This window comes from Lepidochelys kempii, chromosome 25, assembly GCF_965140285.1.
Source record: "Lepidochelys kempii isolate rLepKem1 chromosome 25, rLepKem1.hap1, whole genome shotgun sequence".
Lineage (NCBI taxonomy): Eukaryota > Metazoa > Chordata > Testudines > Cheloniidae > Lepidochelys > Lepidochelys kempii.
The window spans coordinates 18884393-18911118 of NC_136404.1; the positions used below are offsets into that span (position 1 = coordinate 18884393).

The window sequence follows — 26726 nt, forward strand, 5'->3', positions numbered from 1 at the left end:
AGTAAAGGCAACTCACCTTCTGGCATGGTTCTGGCACTAACATATGCTGCGACACTGCACCGGGATTCTTGGGCATCATGATTACAAGCATGGAGCTCAATGCGATATCCTGTAAAATGCCGCAGACCTGAGATAACCAAGGACTCCTTAGACTTAACTCTCTCAAAAGGTTTCTGTTCCTCTGCATTTTCAGGTGCTATTGCAGAGGAGGTATTCAGCGAAGATGGGATGGTGGGTACCACCACAGTGGCATTAGCCACACTGCCAAGATCTCTTCGTTTTCGTGATGGCCTGCAGAACAATACATTTAAGAAATTATTCACCATATTTAGCTCAAACATATTTATCTGGGAGTTCAGAGTTCATCTGAAAACTCAAATGCAAGTAGAGTGCATTTATAATGCAGCACAAACTACAAAATTCAGAACTTTTTGTTCTAACCCCCGTCTCAATGTCTCTGCAGAAACGCTACCTTTTAGTGGTGCCTGTGGTCTTGATCTACCTTTGTTTCATAACTGTACACGGAAATAATAAAAGCTAAGGCCAAAGTATGCAACGTCTCAAGTTCTCCCAATTCAGCACAGCTGAACATAACAATGTTACTAATCTCTGGGTTCCACAGAGATAGGATGCTGCCTTAACAAGACTGCAATACTCAAGACTTTACCTTGCATTTAATGTAGCTTTGACCATATGGGATCATGTCCTAAGCCCTGAGTTTGAGCATATTGGGTGCTGTACATATTCCATTTAAAACTCATAAAACTGATTTCATGGCTCACTCGAGTATGTCCACTACTCTGAGACCTGTAGTCTCTGTTTTGTACATGAAGAGAATTTTCACCCTTTCACACCAAGCAGGTCTTGAATGTTCTTTTCAACATTTTAAAGAATAAAGTTAAACAAAGATCCCAGTACTGCCAGACTCACATCGCACACATTAGTAACATTCAGTAGTGGTTAACTGAAGTTTTTCTTTCAAATTACTGTATATTAGTTAGCAGATTTACTTCAACTTCTTGCTGTTGTGACTTTCAAGTTGTCAGACAAGACTTTGGCAGTCCTCCATACTGTAAGAGAGAGCTGCTAGTTAACTTCCAAACCAGAAAAGGGGACATTTTTGTTTCACTAGAATTCAGCACCAAGCACCAGCCCGATTTCCCCCCCCCCTCCCTTTTTTTTTTTAATTATGTTAAATCAAGACAGTTACACGCAGTGTTTGAATCCTGTGATCGCATTTGCAACTAGGAATTTCAGGCTGGGAACTCTGAACGAATTGGGGGATCCAAGCCATGTCAGAAACAACCAATGTCAGTTGCTCGAGGGGAATCCATGTTCCCCGTTTCCCGCAGTCAGAGCTTTTGATCACTCTGTTACCAGGCAGTTAAAATCCAAATCACACATTAAAGGGAACAATTGTGATGTTTGCTATTGAGTCATCTGAAAGGAACCAGCACTATGGACATCTCCAGAGTTTACAAATGCAACAAGCTGTTGAAGCAAATCTTTGCTGCTGAATTGAACTTTCCACTGCCACCCTCAGACTATCAAGCACATGATTGGCTAACTAAAATTGCAGCAGGTGATTGCAGGGGTCAGGTCTTTACCTAGAGTCCTCAGTTCCATTCCCTGATGTTATTTTTCTGAAAAAACAAATGCAACCACTTTGAAAGCAGATCTAAAATGTCGTCAAATATTAAACATTATATTTTGCACAGTAATACGGACAAATTCACTGGCAAGAGAGAACGTGACACCAAACGGCAGGCTCAGCACAGCACATTCTCGGCTTTAGATTTCTCTTCCTGTAATTACTAATTAACTCCAGACAAACCATTTTTTAAGTTGTTGTTCTCCCAGTCTAGGCATTGCTCTGAACTGTGCCCTCTAACAATAAGGCAGAGTTCAAAGATGCAATTCTAGGTCACAATAAAAAACAGATCATCTCCCACCCACCCCAAGGAATCTTTATGGTTAACTAGAATCTTCTTTACACTTCACAATTTAACTCGTCCCCACTGTTTACAAAGTGCTGACTCAGCAGTTTCCCAAGTCCGAGATTGTTTTTGTTTTTCACAAGTACAACAATAATATCCCTGATGAGAGCTGTGCTACTCGGCACTCTCCTCTCGCCTAGAGCTGTGAATGGAAAAATACAGAAAGAACTCTTAAAATGCTAGAGAATACGAAAAGCTTCTGAGGCTGCAAAGTCAAGAACTCCAAGTCTTTTATTGTCCTAGATCGGGGTAGTCAATAGGCAGACCACGGGCCAAATATGGACCGCAAGACAGACCCCAAAGCCTTTTTATTTACTACTTCTTCTTGTTGTTGTTGGTTTGTTTGGTTTTTTTCCTCTGGAGTCTGGACCTTGACGAATACATTTGGATCTTGACAAAAATAATTAACTATCCCTTCCTAGATTTAAGGCAACTCCCTTGCTAAATCCTCTTTGCTCTCCTTGCTGTCATTCCAGCCTCTCTTTTCAATACAACCCAAGGCTATTCTGGTGGCTTCAGTGGTTTGCTATGTGAAATACCCAGATCTGGTCTCCATTCCCAGATTTCCCTGTCCCCCAGAGAGGCTGGGTCTAGCAGCGCTGTGGGAGAGTGCTCAGTCCCAGAGGAGGGGGACACCCGGGAACACCCACCAGGGATGGCCCTGGCTGAATCAGAAGAATTTATTGGCTCAGTAGCAGCCATAGAGCCCTCTCTCAGAGGCGAGCCTTCATGAGGAGGGGGCATTTGAGCCTTGCTCTATTTTTTTCCGATGCCATACTCCCCACCCCCCACCCACATTCGAGCTCTCATTTCCCAATTGCTTTTGAAGCCTCTTCCTTATTGTTGCTCATCCCTGTGTGAAACTCTTTCCAGTACAAGAGCAAACAACGTAATAAAGAAGAAACAAAACATCAGATTGTGACCACCACTTTGTTCAGCTGCAAGAGGAAGTCACGAAGCTCGCAGCTGGGGTGAAAAGTTCCCTACTGATGACTAGGAAGGGGGCTATGGGAAGGCAGTGCCTTAAGAAATCCCAAGCCTGTTTTATCAATGTAAAAGGAAGTTAGCTACAAGTTCTACGCAAGTCCCACCCCACCCCCACTCAGTCTGCCTTGCACTTGGCCAGGGAGCAGTCCTTGTGACACTTTTTCCCAGCCCGAATTCTGAGACTGGGTCAGAAAAAGAAGAGCGAAGCAGTGGGATTCAGGCTGGCTGGGTGTGTCTGTGGCAGGGCATGGCTTTGGGCACAGACATTGCCTGGGGAACAGGTTTCCTGTAACAAACAGGGAAGGGGAAAGGAGGAGTAAAAAAGCTGAAAGGAAGCAAGGAGAGCCAACAGGAAGTGAGGAGATGAGACAGGGAGGCAATCAGTGGGGAGATGGGCCCCTCTTTACTACCCCTTCCACCTTCTGCTTACATCCCTGCACAATTTCACAAGCCTCCTGCTAGTCTCCTACAAGGGCCTTCTCATGACCAAGCAGGCTCTGCTTTCAAGTAGGGTCTCAGCAATGCTGTTAGGGAGGAGGCCATTGGCAGTCAGCGGCGGCAGAAATGAGATATGGAATTAAATACCTATCCTATTCTGCTGCCAGACCTTGGATAAGTTGCCCCGGAGCAGATTGGCATACAAGAAATAGCAGCAAAACAACCTCTAATTCACTTTGCCACAAGCTGAAACCCATCATAAAAGGCAACCTAGCAGGCAGACTGCGTGTCAGGAGGATTGTGTCTGCTGCTGGCTTATGATAATGAAGGGGCCCTGTGTTAGTAAATTAATTAATGTAACAGGGCTGGAGGTTTCTCCCTTAGCAGGCTGACAAGGTGGTATCGTGATTATTGGTTTCTTCTTAGAATACATACCCCAGAAATTGGCCTGAGAAGCATCCTGGGCTGGCTGCACAATAAAATTAAAAATCACATTATAAGAACTGTTTGCCTAGATCAAGAGGATATTGCCTATGTTATAATAGCTTGTATCTTCTCTGGCTGCTGAGTACCCAGAGTCCTGGGCAATCCCACTATAGCTCTACATTTCGCACTGAAACCTGCTCATTTGCACGGCACAAGCAGCAAGGAAATAGAAAAATAAGGGACTCTGCAGATGCTTCCATGTGCCAATGGCAGGCATTACTTACTCAGGCTCACAGAGAGGAATGCTGTTTAGTACTGCACTTTTAATAAACGTGTTCATTGTCATAGCTAGGCCTTTGTCAGGCAGCTGCAAATAAATATTTTCTGGTTAAGTGCAACTAGCAAAGAACAGATTTGATGCCTGAAACTCATTATGATAGTTTAGAGAGCAAATTACTACCAACCCCAACTTGATTCCCATAGTGCATTCTCTGGAACTCACATGAAGTGCGAACACATTCAACGTCACTTAATGTGACAGTGTGTGCCATTCAAAACAGGCCATTTACCACCCACAGCAGTTACATTCCTCATGGTATTGGAGGTATTTCCCATGCTAAGTACAGGGAAGACCGCAAATACCGCAGTAAAAGACAAGGTTGTGGCATGGTAAACTTCCCTTTTTCTTCTTTTATTTTTAAGTGGCTATTGCGCAAAAGCTGCAAAAAAGTTTCAGGCAGAAGAAACAGCCATTTCTGGCATCACATGAGTTTAAATAAGCTTCCAGGTTTTTAATAGTTCACTGAGATTTCTCAGCTTATGAGGTCTGGTTGAGGAGAATGCCGAGATCAGGCAGCACACGGGGGTTTCCCAAATCTGAGGTAACATCAGTTGTTCGAGTTCTAGTTTCACCAGTCTCAGCCACGTATCCATCCAGATATTTCTCTGGACAGCCCTGTAGGTATCCTTGTCTGACATAGTGCCCTGGAGAGACTGGCAACATGACCAAACCCTGCCTTCAGTCTTTGGTTTCACTTTGTCAATTTACATTACCCCACCCCAAAGCCAACTAAACACAGCAGCAGCGGCAGGGTTTGTTACCTGGGGACAAACACCTCATTGTGGAGATAGTTCTCAAACATTTTGCGGAAGGCAGACTCTTCCTGCTCCTTCTGTATTTGAGAGTCAGTTTTTGGACAGGAACAACATTCCCCACTGATGTCCTCGTTTTCACTTTGATTATATTTATGAGGGTCTTCAGATTCAAAAGGAGGAGACCAAGTCCTCGACGGCAATTTTAGTCCTATGGAGAAAAGGATTCTTAGATCACACACAGCATCTTGCAAAAGTCACTAGCTGGTTGGCACAGCAGTTTAAGTCACATAGATCAAAAAAGTCAGAACTATTTTCAGGTTATTCCTTGAAGGCCACTGAGCTGACATTCATTTTGGCATGTCTCTTTCTCCCATGGAGCCTTGAAATCCAGATGCAGCATCCTGGCTGGCAGCTTGTCACATTTATACCAGCAGCAGTGAACCATCCTGCCATGGATGCGCCAGTCCAATGAATTTCCGAACACTAAGTCAGCTCCGCTTAGCCACGCTGGGCCAGCATACAACATAGCGGATGCCCTCCTCAGCCCTGAAAGGGGTGTACAGATTGGCAGACCAGAGGTTAGAAGTAGGGTCCTAGGTGAGGTAGAGTTCACCACTTCAGTGGATGTTTACGACACATGCAGCAAGACAGCAGGGCATTGTTCACTGGTGACACGTTTAAGGGCTTGCCTACGCTGGCTTTCAAACTAGGATTAAGCCCAGCATACTTCTGTTAGCTGTAGCCAAAAGGGGCTTCTAACATGACTGCCAGCTGGGGAGAAGACTATAACCTGTAACTAGGGGTTACTGCTGGATTCATGAAACATTCAGGCAGCCAGTCCTCTCACATCTTGTGTCTGGAAGTCTCTGGTCTGCAGATGTGAAATAGCCTTTGGCCCCAATCTGTGCTTGCAGTGTCATGACTCTTAGAAAGACACCAATAAACCTCTTTAGCCCCAAGACAGATCTAGAAGCCACGGAGGGGGTTACATATCAGAATAATCTGACCCCAAGTCTCCAGAAGGCCAACAATATTTCATCTCACTCTTATTAGCTTTGATAAAACTGGTTACCCAGATTAAGAGAAGCAAGAGCAGAAGGCAGATCCCCGAAGGGTTAAAACATCTGATTTTACTGTGTTCAAACCAACCAACCAACAAACCAACCAGCCATTCCTCATGATCTCTGATGGCGGGCCTGGCAATAACGACCTGGTCAATGCAAAAGACAGTGGGAGAATACAGCCTTAAAAGCTCTGGCTACATCACTGTGTGCTCCAAGAGCATCATCCACTAACACATCACGATCCTGTGTCCCACCCACCTCCCACGTGGCAGAGAAAGAAACCCCACAGCTAGTATGAGACTAGCAGAGCCCAGAAGCTTGAATGTTAAACCCAGGATGCAGGATGGGCAAAATGGGCACCTACCCTTCAGGCAGTAGTCGAGTTCAAAAAGCTCACTGTCCTCCAGCTGCTGCTGCCAGAACACCAGGTAGTGTGTGATGTTCCCATTTGGCTCAGAGGGCGGCTTCCACTTCAGAATGATCTGGGATGAAGAGTTGGAAACCGATATTGGATCTAATGGGACTGAGGGAACTGAAGGGAGAAAGACACAGAAGTCACTCACATCACTGTACCAAAAGAGACCTGGAACACAAGGCAAGAATTGTTGTGACACTTTGGGATCCAACCCAGACCAGGGACGGATTGTGTCACTGCCTGCCCTGCAACTCTGGGTGCCTTCTGTGCTGCGCCGCTATGGCTCACAGCCCTGACACCAACAGCCAGCCTACAACCAAGCAGATCACGCCCTGGCTTCCACCACCCAGTTACTTTTTGCAGAGTGATCTCAACACCCTGCCAGTCTGGAATTTCCCCCAAACCGTCTGTCCTGTGACCATCTGCAGGGGTTCCCAGAATTGAGAGTTACTGTGTTACCCCGCTCAGCCAGCCCCACCTTAGAGACAGGAGGATCAGAACCCCCCTGCCCTCCCCACAGAACTCCTGGCAGTGCTAGTACCAGTCTCACCTATTATCTGGTACAGGCGATTGATGTTTTTCACAGAACTGGAGCCCTCCCACTGCCCCCTGAAGGAAGCATACACAAACCGACCCAGGTCCTGATCTCACTATTGATAATCATCATCACAATAAGGGAAGGAAAAAAATCTTACTCTGGATCTCCCAACGCACCTGATGTCACCTGTCTCTTCTCTGGACAGGGACTATCTTTATATTTTGTGTGTTTTGCACAATGAAAACACACACTGCCAGCACTTAAGTAAGTAATTATAGGGATTTAATTCAGCTCTCTCCCCTGTGAAGGGTTATTCCCTCATATATTATTTCCTTATAGTCTTCCAACCAGGCCTCAGAACATTAGGACTTGCCTTTTTCCAACATTACTTGGTTTGTCCTGATTCAACAGTTTGCTTTACCAGGCAAATAAACAGAAATGAAGGGAGAAATGTCCTGCACGGAAAAAAATTCAGGCCTCCCCCACCCGAGATTCAGTGGCACACGATCACACTGCAGCAGGGTTATACCAGCATGTGAACATGCTCATGCACAAAGAATGAACGAGGAGCCTGGGTGAATTATATTCTGGCACACAGCGCCAGTGGAGAGAACCATTCAGGCAAGGAGTTTGGTGGGTATGTTTTTCCTTGCCATATGCAAGGGGACATTAATCGGAAAGCACTCACCAGTAGCATTGGTCTGGACGTAGATAATTTCGCTCTTTGCGCCATATGTCCTTCGTTCGTCCGAGAAGGTGACCAGTGTCTTAACGAACACAGCATATTGAGTCCATGGCTTCAACCCCCGCAGGAGCCACCCTGGCTGGGCCTGCGCTTTAGGCTCATTTGACCGGGGGGGAGGGTCAACATCAACCACTGTCCAACTATTTGATCCACAGGCATCTTGTCCATCAAACTCCGTCACATTCTGGTATGGACTTTTTCAAGGGAAAGAGAAGGACAAAAGCCTCACATTAATAGAATCCAAACTGCAGATTTTTAGGAAATAATCACAACAGATATGAAACACCAAAGACCATGATAATCCTTTATCCCAGGATTGCCAAGAGCTTTACAAACAGAGCATCACAGGTATTAGCCCCACCCTACAGTTGGAGGAACTGAGGCACAGAGAGGTGAAGAGAGTCTGTCCAGGAAGTCTGTCGGGAACCCTGGAATCTTGACATCCAGCTGTCTAGTGGGACCACAAATCATCATCAGTCACTGCTCCACAGACACAGGATTTACCAAGCCAGAGCAAATCACTGGTCTGCAGAACACTATTCTCACTGCAGCAGCCACCAAGGAAGTTGCAGGTAAAGGAAAATGCAACAACCTCAAACAAACCCGCTGAGCCCATGGTGCAATGACCTAGCAGTGAGTGGGGCTGGATAGGGGGAATGGGCATTATTTCCTGACGCCTTGAAGCAGGAGACAGCCAGAACCCAAAGCTTCTCCACAAACAAAAATGAGGAGTTCTACTCTTGCTTCTCAACATAAGGAGACAGACCTTTGTCCTTGTGTTCATACAGCCTGTCCCAAACGATGCCCTACTCAATCTGCCGCTCTGCTAAAGGACAGCCAATGATTTACAGCTGGTTTAGGAGAATGGAATGAAATGGCAATCAGACAAAGGTGCCTGTAACTTGATCTGTTATAGGGAAGCTCAGAACAGCTGCTTGAGGAACCCAGTGGGGAAAGAACAGTTCTTACCAGGATCCAAACTAGTTCTTGTCACTAACTACACCTGAAACAACAACACAGCAGCACTCAAGAAGCCCAAAGATGCTCAGGAATCCCAGAGCCTTCTCACATCTGGGCTGGTTTGTTTTTTAAAAACGGAATTCAGGGGCATGGGCTCTACAACCATTCCAGACAAGAAAGACTGATATTCCTCCAGCCTCAGTAGAATCTAACCCCAAGGAGCGAGCAGGAGATGGGCCATGGCAGAGGTAGTCCCTACAGAACATCTGGCACATAGGGAAGGAAATATTCATCATCTGGGAGTTCAGCAGGAAGTCACCTTCCTTGGGAAGCACTGAGTCATATTGGCCAGTCCTACTTTCTTACCAGCTAAACTGAGGCAGTCAAATTTTACTGTTTAAACAATTTTTTTTAAATTAAGTATTATAGAGCTCTCTCCTGCTCGACAGGACACAGGGAAATGTTCCTTTCCAGAAGTGCAGTCGTCTCCAGTCAGAGGGTCCAGAAGTACCATTTCTTAAAATGCGTTTTAGCTCCCCAAGTAAGCTCCAGCTCATGAGCTGTGCAAGGGCTCCCTACCATGGGACAGCTCAGAGCTCTGAGTTCATGAAAGGGAGTGCAGTTGCCTGGGAAGGGATTTTGTGAAATCTTTATTTTACCTCTGGTGTCATCAATTCATTTAGCTTTCTGCCTGTTGACAAGGGCTTTGATTTGAGCCCACAGACCAGTGAATGCCTACCACATCTCACAGAAATTCTGGTGTGGGGGTTGAGCTCTAGTTCAGGACAACTGCGGTCAGCCTCAGCAGAGCCAGTTTGAAATCCCTGATTTTTTTAAAATGGCTCTAGTCTGAAAGGGAACAGAAATACCCCACTTCTCAGTGCAAATGGAGAGGTGACAAAATCTACGGCTTCTATAACAAGTGCTGAATTGAATGAGCTTAGCCCAGCAAAAGAATCTTGTCCTATCTCGAGGCCTCTCCTTCTGCCCCTCCACCCCCACGAACATGTGGTGACCTAGAATCCTATTTTCGACGTCTCCGACTCAAGGAATATTTCCAACACACCTCTGAACAACATACTAACCCACAGAAACCTTCCTACCAACACTACAGAAAAAAAGGATTCTGGGTGGACTCGTCCTGAAGGTCAAAACAACAGACTGGACTTCTACATAGAGTGCTTCCGCCGACATGCACGGGCTGAAATTGTGGAAAAGCAGCATCACTTACCCCATAACCTCAGCCGGGCAGAACACAATGCCATCCACAGCCTCAGAAACAACTCTGACATCATAATCAAAAAGGCTGACAAAGGAGGTGCTGTTGTCGTCATGAATAGGTCGGAATATGAACAAGAGGCTGCTAGGCAGCTCTCCAACACCACTTTCTACAAGCCATTACCCTCTGATCCCACTGAGGGTTACCAAAAGAAACTACACCATTTGTTGGGAAAAAGCACAAGAACAAATCCGCACAGACACACCCCTGGAACCCCGACCTGGGGTATTCTATCTGCTACACAAGATCCATAAACCTGGAAATCCTGGATGCCCCATCATCTCAGGCATTGGCACCCTGACAGTAGGATTCTCTGGCTACGTAGACTCCCTCCTCAGGCCCTACGCTACGAGCACTCCCAGCTACCTTCGAGACACCACTGACTTCCTGAGGAAACTACAATCCATCGGTGATCTCCCTGAAAACACCATCCTGGCCACTGTGGATGTAGAAGCCCTCTACACCAACATTCCACACAAAGATGGACTACAAGCCGTCAGGAACAGTATCCCCGATAATGTCACGGCAAACCTGGTGGCTGAACTTTGTGACTTTGTCCTCACTCATAACTATTTCACATTTGGGAACAATGTATATCTTCAAATCAACGGCACTGCTATGGGTACCCGCATGGCCCCACAGTATGCCAACATTTTTATGGCTGACTTAGAACAACGCTTCCTCAGCTCTCGTCCCCTAACACCCCTACTCTACTTGCGCTACATTGATGACATCTTCATCATCTGGACCCATGGAAAAGAAGCCCTTGAGGAATTCCACCATGATTTCAACAATTTCCATCCCACCATCAACCTCAGCCTGGACCAGTCCACACAAGAGATCCACTTCCTGGACACTATGGTGCTAATAAGCAATGGTCACATAAACACCACCCTATACTGGAAACCTACTGACCGCTATGCCTACCTACATGCCTCCAGCTTTCATCCAGACCACACCACACGATCCATTGTCTACAGCCAAGCTCTACGATACAACCGCATTTGCTCCAACCCCTCAGACAGAGACAAACACTTACAAGATCTCTATCAAGCATTCTTACAACTACAATATCCACCTGCTGAAGTGAAGAAACAGATTGACAGAGACAGAAGAGTACCCAGAAGTCACCTACTACAGGACTGGCCCAACAAAGAAAACAACAGAATGCCACTAGCCATCACCTTCAGCCCCCAACTAAAACCTCTCCAACGCATCATCAAGGATCTACAATCTATCCTGAAGGACGACCCATCACTCTCACAGATCTTGGGAGACAGGCCAGTCCTTGCTTACAGACAGCCCCCAAACCTGAAGCAAATACTCACCAGCAACCACACACCACACAACAGAACCATTAACCCAGGAACCTATCCTTGCAACAAAGCCCATTGCCAACTGTGTCCACATATCTATTCAGGGGACACCATCATAGGGCCTAATCACATCAGCCACACTATCAGAGGCTCGTTCACTTGCACATCTACCAATGTGATATATGCCATCATATGCCAGCAATGCCCCTCTGCCATGTGCATTGGTCAAACTGGACAGTCTCTAAGTAAAAGAATAAATGGACACAAATCAGATGTCAAGAATTATAACATTCAAAAACCAGTAAGAGAACACTTCAATCTCTTTGGTCACTCCATTACAGACCTAAAAGTTGCAATTCTTCAACAAAAAGCTTCAAAAACAGACTCCAACAAGAGACTGCTGAATTGGAATTAATTTGCAAACTGGATACAATTAACTTAGGCTTGAATAGAGGCTGGAAGTGGATGAGTCATTACACAAAGTAAAACTATTTCCCCATGTTTATTTCCCTACCCCCCATTGTTCCTCAGATGTTTTTGTCAACTGCTGGAAATGACCCACCTTGATTATCACTACAAAAGGTTCCCCCCACCCCCGCTCTCCTGCTGGTTAATAGCTCACATTAAATGATCACTCTCCTTACAGTGTGTATGGTAATACCCATTGTTTCATGTTCTCTATGTATATAAATCTCCCCACTGTATTTTCCACTGAATGCATCTGATGAAGTGAGCTGTAGCTCATGAAAGCTTATGCTCAAATAAATTTGTTAGTCTCTAAGGTGCCACAAGTACTCCTTTTCTTTTTTCTGATTTTTTAGTTACTCTTTAGAGGAGTATTTTGACTGTACCCAACACAGCTAACGTAGGGATCGTAATTAGCACCTGTGCAGCAGTAAAGTGACATTGGGAAGTTACGTGAAATGATTACACATTTACAAGAATTAAACAGTGGTAACAGTGATTGGTCTGAAATCTGCTCTTTGAGGTCAGAAACAGTTTGTGGAAGTACACAGAGCTACTAGTGGACTGCGTGGCTTGGGATCATATGAGCTGGCATCTCCCCAGAGTTATTGTACAGACTTCCCTACTTACGCTTCCTTGTAAAATAGCATAAATCCTAGGAGATCACGGAAGTCAGGTGGCCAGTATGGCTCCCACTTTAGTAGGATCTTATCATGAGATGTTCTGATAAACGAAAACTTCAGCAATTCATTTTCACCTAAAGCAAAAGACAAAGGATATTGCTTTTTACTTTATTTTAAAACTGAAGTGGTTTCTTTTAAGTTCCTTTTTTGCATAAACACATTTTAGAACCAAAGCTCTGGGAAATGCTTAGAACTGGGAAGAACTGTACATTTTAAATTACAGTTGTAAAATGGTAGGACTGTGAACAATCCAATGGACTTATTGATTAGTTTGCTCAACATATCCAGTTCACAGGTACTCTGTTCAGTGAGATGTCTGGTTGTCAGATCTACCTACTAGTACTTGCTTAAACAATGCAGATAACTTGGGTCAGAAACAACTGACACTTGTAAAAATTCTTATAAAAGAGATTGTACCTATGTGAGCTGGTGTTGAGAATAAAGAGCACTAAAGCAAGACCTGGAGACAGGACTTTTTGCTTAACGTTGTATTAGTGATACAGCACATACTTGCCACGGTGACACACCTAGCTACTACTGTGGAGACAAAAATGAGCCAGGCTAAGCAGCAGAAAAATAGAGAAAAAAGCAAAGCTGAACAGATTTTAACAAGCCAAATCAAGTGAAGAATCTGACGTTTACAACTGCACTGTCTACAGGATGGCGACCCAGTAGAACCGGTAGTAAATTATTTAAAGCGATAAAGAAATAAAAGCTGCCTCAACCCTAGACAGACAGAAATCTAAAGCCTAAATGGGTTAAAATTCATGCTAGTCTGCAGAGACAAGACCAATGAAATGGTTTGTGAAGCTGCTGTAGCTTCTGCCTCCACTGTGATGAAATGCCCAGTCCTGCCAGGAAAGAGCAGGGTCCCATTGCAGAAAGGAACATGAACGACAGAAGCCACTGCAAGGGAAGAAGGCTTACAGTCTTTTATTTCCAAGGGACCCAGGAAGGACAAACGGTGGAGCATTGATTAGATTTGCCATCCCTGCAGTAGCTGCACGAGGGAGGAAGGCTGTTAAGTTGGCTGGTGCTTAGTCCAGAAAAAACAATGGATTTTTATTTTTTTTATAAACAGGATGCTGCCAATTTGAAAACTAGACTTGAAACAAACAAAAAGCAAACACATCAACAATGGGCAGTTTGGGGCAGGCGTGAAGAGGAGCAAGCCATAGCTGAGCCCACCAGAGGTAGCACTGGGAGGGAGGAGGGCTCCTTTAGAGACAAACCGGACAGCCTGCCTGGCAGCTTTAAACCAAGAGTCACATACAACCACACAAGAGCACAGTTTGGGCCCCAGATCCAGCCTCTCACTGCCTGGGCCAGCAGAGGCATCGCCCTCTGGCTCTGGGAAAAGCCCATTGCTGCTCTTTGACTGGAGAGGGGATAGGAATCCTGCAGAGGCAGAACCCTCAGATCCAGCTCGCTCTGCCTCACCTGACACTGGAGTGGGTCTGAGAGGCTCGACTGGCACCCTTTGTGCCCTGGGAAAGCTTGATTGAATGGCACCTTTCCCTGGGAACAGGGTGAGATGCTGGCACTCAGGCTAAGGCCTGGGAATGCTGCTGGAGGCAAAGCTGCCCCCTCTATATTCCTTAGCTCTGTTGACATGGAACCGTCCTTATTATTACTTTAAAGGAAACCGCCAGCCTTTAAAAATAAGTCACATTTCTGCCTGAAAAGTTTCTCCAACTGTTGTCACAGCAACCATTCCAGACGAACTGAGCAGAAATACTCTCTCTCCTTTTCAGTTTATTTTGCAGCATACAGTTCAGTGTCACCACTTCCCATCGCACAGAGAAAGGAGATCATTAAACATGTGCCCAGCAGCAGGGCCCAGACACTCCACTCAGGATCGAGGCTCTGGCATGTGACAGGCTGCGCAATGCACAAGGCTGACCAGATCCTGCCTGAAGAGCTCCCAGTCAAAGAGTGGGAGGGGGAAGAGCACCACAGAATGTTTTGGGGGAAAACTGTATAACCACAAAAGCTGGACGGGGGCCTCCAGGGCAGAGATCAGACCTGAAACTACTTTTAACTCATGTTAAGTTGAGTGTGTCCCTTCAGCTAGCTTACAGAGTAACTGATGTGCCTGGGGCTTTACACAGAGAGCATCAGGACAGTCCCTGCCCTGAGAAGTTCACAAGCCAGACAAGGAGGTTAGCAAGGGGGTGCATACGGCACAGATCTCATCACATTATGAAGCTTCCTTACAAGAGGCTTGGTCGCCATTTGTCTTCAGGGCTATGTCATTCCTCTCCTGTCGTCCCTTAGTCCCAGAGATCTCCTCCATTTTGTGGATTTCTGACAAGCACAGTTTGGGGTTATAATGAAAGAAGAGCTTCCCCCGTGCTATGCTGAGGTTGTGTTTGCTCCAGTCCCAGAGCTGGCGCAGGTTCTGATTGTCAAGGGCATAGAAGGAGTAATTCCTGCGAGAAGAGAGAGAATGGACGAGGATGGGTTCATTCATAAACTAGCTTTTCTCTTGCACTAATCCACACATCACATGAAAGTTCCCCACACAGAGTACCCATAAGGATAGGCTGCAACTATGGGCAGAGAGCAATTAAACACACGTTTAAAAATAAATTTGCTAACATTCTCCTGTTTACTTACATTGGCCCCCAATATGTAATAACAGACTGAAGCATCTTATATAAGAACTCACCCAGCTTCTAACGTCTCCCCTTTAATCAGATGTAGCTTACGAAAAAAAGAAAGAGAAACCAAGGCATAGGAGCGGCGAATTTTTAGATAACCTGAGATTTCTTCAATCAAGCCAAGATTCGCTTCAAGCTCAGCTGCTATGTTATCTGGGGAGAGAGAAACAATAGGTTTAGTCTCTCTGATACCATGGTGATGAGCACTGTACCAGATCCCATAGTTCTCTGTATAAATGGATATTGTTTTAAAAGATCTGCTCTGGGAATTATTCTGGAGCAGTTCTTTGGCCTGTGTTATACAGGCGGGTCAGTCTAGATGATCACAATGATCCTTTCTAAACTTCAAACTATGAAACTTAACTTATGTTTTGATAAACTAACTACATAGGGGGATTCATTCTTGAATCACTGTGGGGCTGAAGCATGCTTTCTGCAAATAAATTCTCCGCATTCAAGCTTTAAAAGCCCTGCAGAGATCTCAGGCTCAATAGACACTGCCTCATTGTCTTTTTTGACATTCAGTTCTCTCTCCCTGTGGTCATGCTTTTCCATATTCTGCAAGTTCTCCCTGATGCAGCTCGTAAGATGCAGAGCTTACTTCCTCCACGGATGTTTATGACTAAACTTCCATTAATGATGGTGCAGCCACGAAGCTCCTGTGCAGATGTCACTGAATCAATTATCTTCTCTTTGCCGTAGTCACAAACCTTCGGACAGGGCCCCGCACACGGAGAACAGTGCAGGCTGAAAAACAAGAGAGTGCAGAAGACACATGAGAGATGTTTTTGCAGGGCATAAACTGGGGCTTCTCCATCAGAATTCACACATGCAGGGTAATTACTTGAAAACGCAACAGTATTTTGACAATATGCTGAGTGGTTTACATGCATCACAAATAATACCTGGCTCTAAACAACCTCACATAACACTTGAATATTCCTAAAAATCACTTTTTTCTTTGTTGAAGTACAAGCACTGGAATACAAGATATTGTGACAGAGGACAATTTCTCCTCACCAGTCTGTGAATCAAAACCAGAATGAGAGATCTGATAAAGAAACAATCATCTGATGGTTTAAAAGAAAAGGAGTACTTGTGGCACCTTAGAGACTAACCAATTTATTTGAGCATAAGCTTTCGTGAGCTACAGCTCACTTCATTGGATGCATACTGTGGAAAATATAGAAGATGTTCTTATACATACAAACCATGAAAAAATGGGTGTTTACCACTACAAAAGGTTTTCTCTCCCCCCACCCCACTCTTCTGCTGGTGTTGGGTCATCCTTCAGGATAGGTTGTAGAGCCTTAATAATGCTTTGGAGGGGTTTTAGTTGGGGGCTGAAGGTGATGGCTAGTGGCGTTCTGTTATTTTCTTTGTTAGGCCTGTCCTGTAGTAGGTGACTTCTGGGAACTCTTCTGGCTCTATCAATCTGTTTCTTCACTTCTGCAGGTGGGTATTGTAGTTATAAGAATGCTTGATAGAGATCTTGTAGGAGTTTGTCTCTGTCTGAGGGGTTGGAGCAAATGCGGTTGTATCGCAGAGCTTGGCTGTAGACGATGGATCGTGTGGTGTGGTCAGGGTGAAAGCTGGAGGCATGTAGGTAGGAATAGCGGTGAGTAGGATTCCGGTATAGGGTAGTGTTTATGTGACCATCGTTTATTAGCACTGTAGTGTCCAGGAAGTGGATCTCTTGTGTGGACTGGACCAGGCTGAGGTTGATGTTGGGATGGAAATTGTTGAAATCACGGTGGAATTCCTCAAGGGCTTCTTTTCCATGGGTCCAGATGATGAAGATGTCATCAATATAGCGCAAGTAGAGTAGGGGCATTAGGGGACGAGAGCTGAGGAAGCGTTGTTCTAAGTCAGCCATAAAAATGTTGGCATACTGTGGGGCCAATTGTAAGGAGAGTGATCACTTTAGATAAGCTATTACCAGCAGGAGAGTGGGGTGGGGGGAGAGAAAACCTTTTGTAGTGGTAAACACCCATTTTTTCATGGTTTGTATGTATAAGAACATCTTCTGTATTTTCCACAGTACGCATCCGATGAAGTGAGCTGTAGCTCACGAAAGCTTATGCTCAAATAAATTGGTTAGTTTCTAAGGTGCCACAAGTACTCCTTTTCTTTTTGCGTATACAGACTAACACAGCTGTTACTCTGAAACCTGATGGTTTAAGTAGCTTTGATTCTTTAATTCAACAATGAATCATAGGACTGGAAGGGACCTTGAGAGGTCATCTAATCCAGCCCAATTGCAGCTCCTAGTGGCCACAGTTCACTACTCCAGGCCAATGGGAGCTGCTGGAGCGAGGGCTGAAGGATGTACTGGCTGCTGCTTCCAGCAGCTCCCATTGGCCTGGAGCAGCGAACCGCAGCCACTAGGAGCCGCGATCGGCCAAACCTGTGGACGCGGAAGGTAAACAAACCAGCCCGGCCTGCCGGGGGCTTTCCCTGTACAAATAGCGGAACAAGTTTGGGAACCACTGATCTAGAGCATCCCTGACAGGTGTTTCTCTAACCTGCTCTTAAAAATCTCCAATGATGGAGATTCCATAACTTCCCTAGGCAATTTATTCCAGTGCTTAACCACCCTGACAGTTAGGAAGATTTTCCTAATGCCTAACGCCCAACCTAAACTGCCCTTGTTGCAATTTAAGACCATTGCTTCTTGTCCTATGCAATTTAAGACCACAATTAACCAGCCAACCTCCCAGAGAAATCTGAATGAGAGAACTCATAGCACTGAACTGTTCCTCTACTAAGATGAAATTCCTGTGGTGACAAAGGAAAGAAGACAGCTACTTTCCGTCTCACCTAGGCACGTCTGCATGCTGTGCTCTAACTCAAATGGTATTTATTGGAGACAAAGTACTGTAAAGATCTTCCAGAACCAACAGCTCTCTGTTCCCTCTTGCTAATATGCATATCCTGAACTTTTCAAGCCCATGGCTTTTCAAGTCATTCACATGAAGGGGGAAATTATTCTTTGTGAAGACAAGATTGTAGCTCCTGCTCTTAGGGTTCATTCATGCTATTTGTAACTTAGGGATGCATTTCACCCAACAGCAAGAAAGCCAGGCCCATCCTCCGTCTTAAAGTAAGTAACCAAACAAATAATTCATGAACAGGGCGCAGCACATTTCCTAGGATTTCTCTTTCAGCAGCTGGAAAAGCATCAGGACATTGTGAGCAAGTCCCAGTGGCAGAAGGACTGGTGTGAGCAGGAACAGGCAAGAGGAAGACCTTGCTGTTACACAAGCAATGCAGAGCCCACTTTCGGGGCTGCTGGTTCACATGTTTGAAATATAAAACAGGAAATAGACTCAAAAATCCAGCCATAGCACGAATTCCCTGATTTGTTAATCAAAGAGCAAATGTACATGAACACAAAACTACAGATATCTGACTCATCACAATATATAATTTTATTGTGGGAGAAAAAAGGTTTTCTGCGATCAACAGCATAACTATATACACTATTTTATTCTTTTGCCCTTAAAATCCTGAGAACGGTGAGACAGACTATCCTCTCCTCTGCACGGGTACTACTTGTTTGTTACACCGTCCCTTTGTCACAGTAAGATGAGATTGCCCACAATGCCACGTGGCCCATCCACAACGGCTATTAGCATATATTCCCAAACAGCTGGAGATGGGCCATTAGATGAAGAGGCTTTAAGTTACTACAATAATTCTTTCCCAGGTGTCTGGTGGGTTGGTCTCAGGGTCTAACTGACTGCTATATTTGGGGTTGGGAAAGCATTTCCCCCCCGGATCAAATTGGCAGAGACCCTGGGATTTTTTGCCTTCCTCTGAAGCATGGGGCACAGGTAAGCTGCAGATCTGAAGTACAGTAAATGGTGGATTCTCTGTAATTTGAAGTCTTAAATCAAGATTTGAGGATGTCAGTAACTCAGCCAGAGGTTATGGGCCTATTCCAGGAGTGGGTAGGTGGGGTTCTGTGACCTGCGTTGTGTTGCAGGAGGTCAGACTAGCTGTTCATGATGGTCCCTTCTGGCCTTAAAAATCTGAGTCAATAAGATGCAACACTGGAGTTGTTTCTCATTCAAGGTATAGAATACGAACCCTATGCTACAGCAAGTGTGTTTCTAAATAAGTGTGACACACAACTGACAACACAAGCAACAACAATGGGCAACAACATGGACATCACTTACTTGCTGGAGTTCATGATGTATCCCGATGGGCACTCATGAACACACTCATTGTTGTGAATAACATGGCACCCTGATTCCCTGGCATTTTTGCACTTGTTGTGCAGCTCCTGGCAGAAGCTGAAGGTCACGCAACGCCATCCCTCGAAGCGATAGTACTTGGCTGGGCAGGTCTCCACACACTTGCCATTAAGGTAAAAGTTACGGCAAGCCACACACTTCTCAGGATTGTTGGGCTCCGAGCAGTTGCCCAGGCATTCGCTGTGACAGCACTGACCATCAGGGGTGCAGCCTTGTGACTTACAAGCAGGTGGACAAACTGCAAAGACAAAAATGAAAAACACCTGAGCACTTGTTGTGAGCCTGCTGATATAAGACCCCTAAGTCCCTTTGCTGCACAGCATCATCCCCCCAGCTTTGCAACTTCAGGCTTGTCTACATGATGGGGTAATGCACACTACAGGTGTGTGATTTCTAAAGCGCATTGATTGGAATGTGTAGACTCTTCTGTGTGCACTCGTAGCTCCCTGGAGTTTCAAACCGTACTATGTGAAGCGCAGTAGGGAAGTTCTCGTGCACACTGCAGGGTCTGCACATACCAGTTTGTGCACAACTTGTTTGCTTTAGAAATCACATGCCTGTAGGGCACCCTGCTCCTCAGTGAAGACAAGCCATTAGCTCCTGTAGCGACACCTGCTCAGAAGCTGAATTGGAGGTCTGGATACCTCCACTTGCCAGTTCCAAATACCAGGCTTTCACCCATGCTGCTACATGGAGGTGACATCTTCCACCTCGACAACTCATTGGTCCTATTTAAATGTAGGTTTAAACCAGATTTTTCTAGTTCTTAATCTCAGTTTTATTTTTCTAGGATATGTTCTATGTACAGCATGTTGGGGCTCACAAGAAGTGCTTTTATGACTTTGCAATATCAAATCTCAGGTGCTAATGGATAATGAATGATAAGCCTCAGACAGTACAACCAATTACATTGAGTAGATTCCAGTTCCTCAGTCCACTAAACTAAATGGAGCTCCTCACAACTCACTCAAAAGGAAGCTCCTAATGATGATGCAGCAAAGAATTTATTTGCAATGATCCTTTAGTTTAGTCCTCGGCATTAGCTGGATATTCTCAATGATCTCTTAACTTTATACTAACCTGTCATAATCTTTGTTAGGGGAGAAGAAGAGGGGAAACTGACAGGCCTGAGGTCCTAGAAGAAGGGCACCCAATATAAATACTTCAACATTCCTCCCCAAAGAGACCAAGAAGAAGGGAACCCACAAGTGTTACTGCTTGTGGTTTTCATGGTTTGTTTTTTTAATTATCCACTACTCAGTGCTTCACAATACTCTTTAACAAGTGGTTTGGGTTTTGAACCAGAAACCACACAGCAGTATAGCCCGGAGCAAATACCATAACTAGAACTGAGTGACAAACTGCGGGACCATTGAGAAAACTGAAAAGTGCTAAAGGAAAGTACTTTTCTGCCACTTCACTCATTGTTTGCATAGGACTTTCAGGCTTAGTCCTACTATTAATGTTAGAATGAGGAGTAAATCAAATGCAATTACTTCATTCAAAACACAGCCAATGAACTTCAGTTCAGAATGTTATCATGAAAGTCTGAAAACAACTCTAACAGAGTGAGCATAAGAAGCCAAATATAAACAGCTTTGATCCAGTGTGGCGAATAAAATAACAGGAAGCAAGATTTAAGGACAGGGACGCAGCATGGGTGGAGAGTAGAGTTAATTGTAGGATAACAAATGCCATTTGGACTATAACTGTATTGCCAAGCATCCAATCAGGATATGAGCCTACTCTCCCTGGAGTCAATGAACATTTTGCCCACAGGCACTGGCTCTGGGCCTTTGGTCTGAGGGTGCATTTGGTGGCATCTGTAGAACAGGTTCTCACTGCCACTCTCTAAGAAATCTTTAGTTGAACTCTGTGGTCTGTGGAGACCAGACCAGGTAACTCTGTACTTCACTAGCTGCTGCCTCATACAGCTGGCCACACTTTCTGCCAAAAATGGCCACACAGTCACTTTTTCCTATTCCTCTCTTGTCCAGCTCCCTAACAGAGCCAGAGGAGCAGCTGCTGTCCTCACCATGTCCCCCCAGGACAGACGCCCATCACATAGCTAGCCCACAGCTTCTTCATGGAAGCGTAGGACCCCCTCACTAGACCTTATTTTAAAACTAGGCAACACACACATTGATCATCCGACAAAGGGCCCTGGGCCAAGTGGCTGAAAACCAACAATCACCCTTGTGTAAAATTCTTAGACTCTAGAGCATTTTCGCATTCAGATTTTTTTTTTTTTATAGCCACTATGTGGTAAAGACAAAATATTTGTGCTGGACCCACCTACAGATACAGAAAGAGTCAAGCTATATTTACACTTACAATTTGCATAAACCTTCCCTGAACAGAAAAAACACTTCATCTGAAAACACGACTTTCAATATTAAACATGCAAGGGATAAGAATATCTGCAGGTGTAAAACGGCACACAGTTCACTTGGCAGTTCTTGCAACCCAGCACCACTGTTAGCATGTCCTCACCCTCGCGTCCCGCCCAGACACAAAGTGGCGGGGCCTCCGACCACCTCTAGAGGGTGAGGAGCCCCGGCGGGCCGGCCTCTATTCCACCTTGGTCCCAAGGCCCATCGGGGATATCAGCTGGCGGCTCCTTCACGGGGCCGCGAGCCTGGGCGTGTACTTGGCACGGTTCACCCCAATCCCGGACACCTGCCCTTTTGTGGCGTGAGGGAAACCCTGGTGCACGTCTACCTGGAGTACGCCAGGCTGCAGCCCCTATTCCGGCTCCTCACGAATATTTTGTTAACATTTTGGTTGCACTTTTCCCATCACCTCCTTATCTATGCACTACCTGTCCGTGGCCCCACTAAGTCACAGGACCTCCTGGTCAACCTCCTCCTGGCCCTGGCTAAAGTGGCCATCTATAAAACCAGGGTGAGGAGGTTGGCCGATGGAGTCTCCTGTGACTGTGGGGCCTATTTCCGATCCTCCGTCCGTTCACACCTCCGGGCAGAGTTCCACTGGGCGGCGTCCACCGACTCCCTTGACGCCTTTGAGGAAGCAGTGGGTGCTGTCCGGGGTTCTCTGCTCGGTGTCCCCGTCCGGTTTCCTTCATTTGACCCTTTGACCACACTCCTGTCCCTGCTGTTCATTAGTTGTCCCCCGTAATTATTTGGTTTTCCAGGTCCTGTGGACCCCCCCTTTAGGCTGGGGGGGATCCTTTAGCACTGGGTGGGCTTCGCCCTCCCACTTCCTGGATCCCAATATGACCACTGTTAGCAACAGGCAGCAACACAAGACCCTGCCCACAACAGAGCTTGAAACCTTGCTGGAAAGAATTTTCTAAACCCTGTTACGGTAGCATGCTTTGCCTCCACACTGCCAGTTACAAGCAGTGGCTTGAGCCCTGCCAGAGGGCAGAGTTTTGTATGTTGTTGACTGGGAAGAAAAAAAAACCCCATCCACATGGTGAACCAAATAGTGCAAGAGAGTCATGCTATAGGTAAGTGTGGGTTCAAAAAGTGAATGTGTAGCAGAAGCATGGCTTAGTTTTGCTCAGTTAAACTAGCAGCATCTAGGTTCAACAGTACAATATGCCATTGGTGCTTTTCTAATGGGATCACCAGTTGTTAAGAAGAAGGTACGGTACTGCAGAATTAAGGGCACTACAGGAATGTAATGCCTTTCTTGGAAGTGTCTAGCATTATCCACCTGGCCAGAGACTCACAGAAATGTAGGACAGGAAGGGACCTTGATAGGTCATCCAGTCCAGTCCTCTGCACTATATTATCTGTCCCTGATAGAGGTTTAAAGAACAGGTTAGACAAACACCTAATCTAATAATGGGGATTCCACAATCTCCCTAGGTAATTTGTTCCAGTGCTTAAACTATTCTTACAATTACAAAATTCTTCCTAAGGTCTAACCTAAAGCTCCCTGGCTGCAATTTAAGCCCATTACTTCTAGTCCTGTCTTCAGTGGATAAAGACATTTAATCACCCTCCTCTATATAACAACCTTTTACAAACTTGAAGACTTATTTCCCACCTCAGACTTCTCTTCTCCAGACTAAACAAATCCAATTTTTCCACTCTATCTTTCCCCAGAAGATGGACCACTGGTCTGTTCCAGTCTGGCAAGTCTTCTGTTCAGCCATTAGAAGTCTAAAATTTGAATTCTAATGATCACAAAGCTCATTTTAATCTCTTACGTATACGACTGTTCCACGCAGCCTGCTCAAGAGAACATTTCTTCCTGCATCTCCTAGACTCAGCTTGAGCATGCACAAAACTGAGCTCATGCAACTGAAAGTCCCCCCACTATTCATCTTTTAAATCGTTTGGGAAATATAGCAAAGATCCATAGGAACACGGGAACTGCCAGGCTGAATCAGGATAGGGTACACATATACCCCAGTACCAGCCGCTTCAGAGAAAGATGCAAGAAATCCTGCACTAGCCAGTTACAGGATGGCGTCACACCAGAAAAAAGTTTCCTCATAACCCCAATTAGCTAGGGGGTAGCTTATGCCCCTAGTAGGAAGGCTTCTATCCCTTCAAAAAAACAAAACACCCTTATTTTTAATATTTACTATAACTACTCTAGGTTTTCTTGCTATTCATATACAAATAAAAGCCCTTTTTGAATCCCGTTGGCCTCGACGAGGTCTTAGATCTGTAAATCCAACAGGCTAGGTGGGTGTTGTGTGGAAGAATATTATTTCCTTCTATCCATTCTGAATTTGCTGCCTTTCCAATGTTCCCTTGTTCTTGTGTTACCCACCTGCGCTATGCTACTCATTATTTTGTACACATATCACATATCCTCTCTAAGAAATCACTTCAGTCTCTCCCCATTATGAGAGGCTCCTAATCGTTCTTGTGACCCATGAGAACCCCCTCTATTTCTGATACAATTCCTATACACTGTTTAATGACCAACATTAATGTCCTGTGTTGAGAGCAAGGGACTGGACTAGATGACCTCTGGAGGTCCCTTCCAGTCCTACACTTCTCTGATTCTATGAAACCCTCAGTACAAACCTTCCCTGCCGCCCAGGCACTTTATTGCCTTCACAACATGAACCAGCCGAGGAAACAATTTCCAGACAGCCAGTCCGCCCTCACGTTTTCTCTAGGCAAGATTTCACCCTCCTCACACCAGGCTAGTTCACTATTCAGACCTTTACTTCTCTCATCATTATGCTGATACAGTTGAAACTGCAAATTATCCTTATAATGGAAATGCAGTGTCCCTCCCATACATCACACTTCCGGGCAGAGTGCAACGAATGTACAGTTGCAAGAGCAGGACTTGCATGGTATTGCATGCCGTTTTCACACTGACACAAACTAGTGAGCTAAACACTCAGACCTAGTACTTGGTGGTTTAGGGTCCTTTGTTTTCTTCCAGGAAAGGTAAGAGTAGAGAGCCCTGTGCAGATATAAAAATTTGGATCCACATCCAAGCCACAAAATTGTTAAACAATACAACTGCATCTGCGGATCCAGATATTTGTGGATATCCATGTCTTTGAAGAGTTCTAAGTATAAGCAAGTCCCAGGGAGAGGCTGACCAGAGGGCAAGCGTGAAAAATTGGGACAGGGATGAGGGGTAATAGGTGCCGATATAAGACAAAGCCCCAAATATCAGCTCTGTCCCTATAAAATCGGGACATCCGGTCACCTTACTCAGGGGCGACAGGAGACAGGCCACTTACCTGGATTCCTCTGATGTTGGCCTCCTGACTTTCACTATAAAAGTTCTAACATTTTGGACCAAGATTATCTAGTTTACTCCAAAATGCATTTTAATTCCACCCTAACCCCAGGAAGAAACTCATGTTTAAAAATATTTTAATGGAGATGTTTTGTTCCCAGCTTAGAAGGAACTATCAGGACAAAGCATGGCAAGAATGAAGCCAACACCTGCACCCTGTGTACTCTGGATCCAGAGTAATTTGTGAATGTGTAAAGACTGAAGAGTAACTACTGCACGTACTGAAGCTTCTGCACAAACTGCAAATATCAAGAAAATCGAGCACACTATTTATAGAACAAAGGTTTCAGACACAGATACTTGAACTTCACAGGTGTATTAAAGAAAGAACATGTATGAAAACCGCAAGTTGCACAGTCTACAGCCCTCTTATCCCATGACAGCTTACTTTGCTTAAGACAGCTTACTTTGCTTAATTTTGTAGATAATATATAAAATTTACCAACTAAAACTAACCGGATAACCATAGAAGAATGCTATTGATTATATTTAAACTGAACTTTCCATCTAGTAGATCATTCAAACCTTACCAAATCCAGTGTTCGTTGGTTTCACTAAAACAGCCCTAGAGAGTTATTGCTTTCACAGGTGTGTGGCTACTGCTACAAAGACTCACATAAGAAACTTACAAAGGAGTAACAGGTGACTGCTTCCACTGTTGTGTGACTGGAAACTTTGCACACACACAAGAAAAAATAGAAAAGAAATTTCACATCTAATTTAATAGTTTTGTTTCCTAAAGAACTGTAGAACATTCACCAGTTCATTATTCTGGTTTCAATGTCACAGAATTCAGAATGATTCAGTATGAAGGCAATGATTTGTAGGTAATGCACCAGGCCTATAAACCACCAGAATACTTTGCATAATTGCTTTATTTTTTCTAGTTGAAGAACTACACGGAGTTTTTTTGCCCTCAGTGAATCATCTTCCTTCCAGCACTTAAGGGGGGAAAAGCAATAAACAAAAAACTTCTAGTTAATGCTCAAAGTATGGAAAGAGAAACACACAGGTTGCTCAGTTCTGCAGCCCTACTTCCCATCAAAGTCAATGAGGCTTTTAATGCAGTGGTTGCAAGACAGAGGGAAAGAAGGCGGGACCAAATATCTTTTAAATGGAACAGTTCACCCACATACTTTTAAGTAGCAGTTAAGTACAGTAAATTGATACTCCAACTTAAAATACAGAATGTGGGTTCACTTCCTTTTACATTAGAAAAGTTTTTGCACTCCTAGAGCAATAATGGTTATTTTATGAACCTGATAATTAAGTGATAATTAAATTGAGTAGCAAACAAACAAAAACAACTTGCAGTTGATCCCTTATATTGGGCTAAGCATAAAAATAAACTGGGAAGCTTGCAAAAAGACATGCTCATATAATTCCTCATCAGCCCACAAACACAGAACATGGTCCAGCAACAGATGATATGGCAGAGGGTTAATTCAGAGCTTATGATTAAATAGAGCAATATAGTAGATCAAAAGGAGACCTATGCTTAAAAAGTGAGCAAACAACCTGGAACTGGCAACTAAATGAACAACTCTGGCAACCACTACAAAAACCAAACCAGCAGTTTACTGAAAATAGTGCCAACAGAAGTAAATCAACAGAAAAGTCCAGAGCTCAGTCCCAAAATCTCACA

The 26726-nt window shown here is 44.8% G+C and overlaps 1 protein-coding gene across 5 annotated transcripts in view; it reads right to left on the reverse strand.

Annotated features, from left to right (window-relative positions):
* Positions 1–26726, reverse strand: part of INSR (insulin receptor) — a 103156-nt gene that overhangs the window by 18036 nt on the left and 58394 nt on the right. For 4 of the 5 annotated variants that reach the window (XM_073323797.2, XM_073323801.2, XM_073323799.2 and 1 more), the window contains 10 exons: positions 19256–19571; positions 15673–15818; positions 15080–15224; positions 14626–14840; positions 12356–12482; positions 7649–7899; positions 6372–6539; positions 4950–5151; positions 1608–1643; positions 17–291 (listed from right to left, as the gene is read on the reverse strand). In XM_073323797.2, the coding sequence (XP_073179898.2) occupies positions 17–291; positions 1608–1643; positions 4950–5151; positions 6372–6539; positions 7649–7899; positions 12356–12482; positions 14626–14840; positions 15080–15224; positions 15673–15818; positions 19256–19571 (1881 nt within the window). The remainder of the gene's footprint in view (positions 1–16; positions 292–1607; positions 1644–4949; positions 5152–6371; positions 6540–7648; positions 7900–12355; positions 12483–14625; positions 14841–15079; positions 15225–15672; positions 15819–19255; positions 19572–26726) is intronic. The other variant, XM_073323798.2, reaches the window with a different exon arrangement.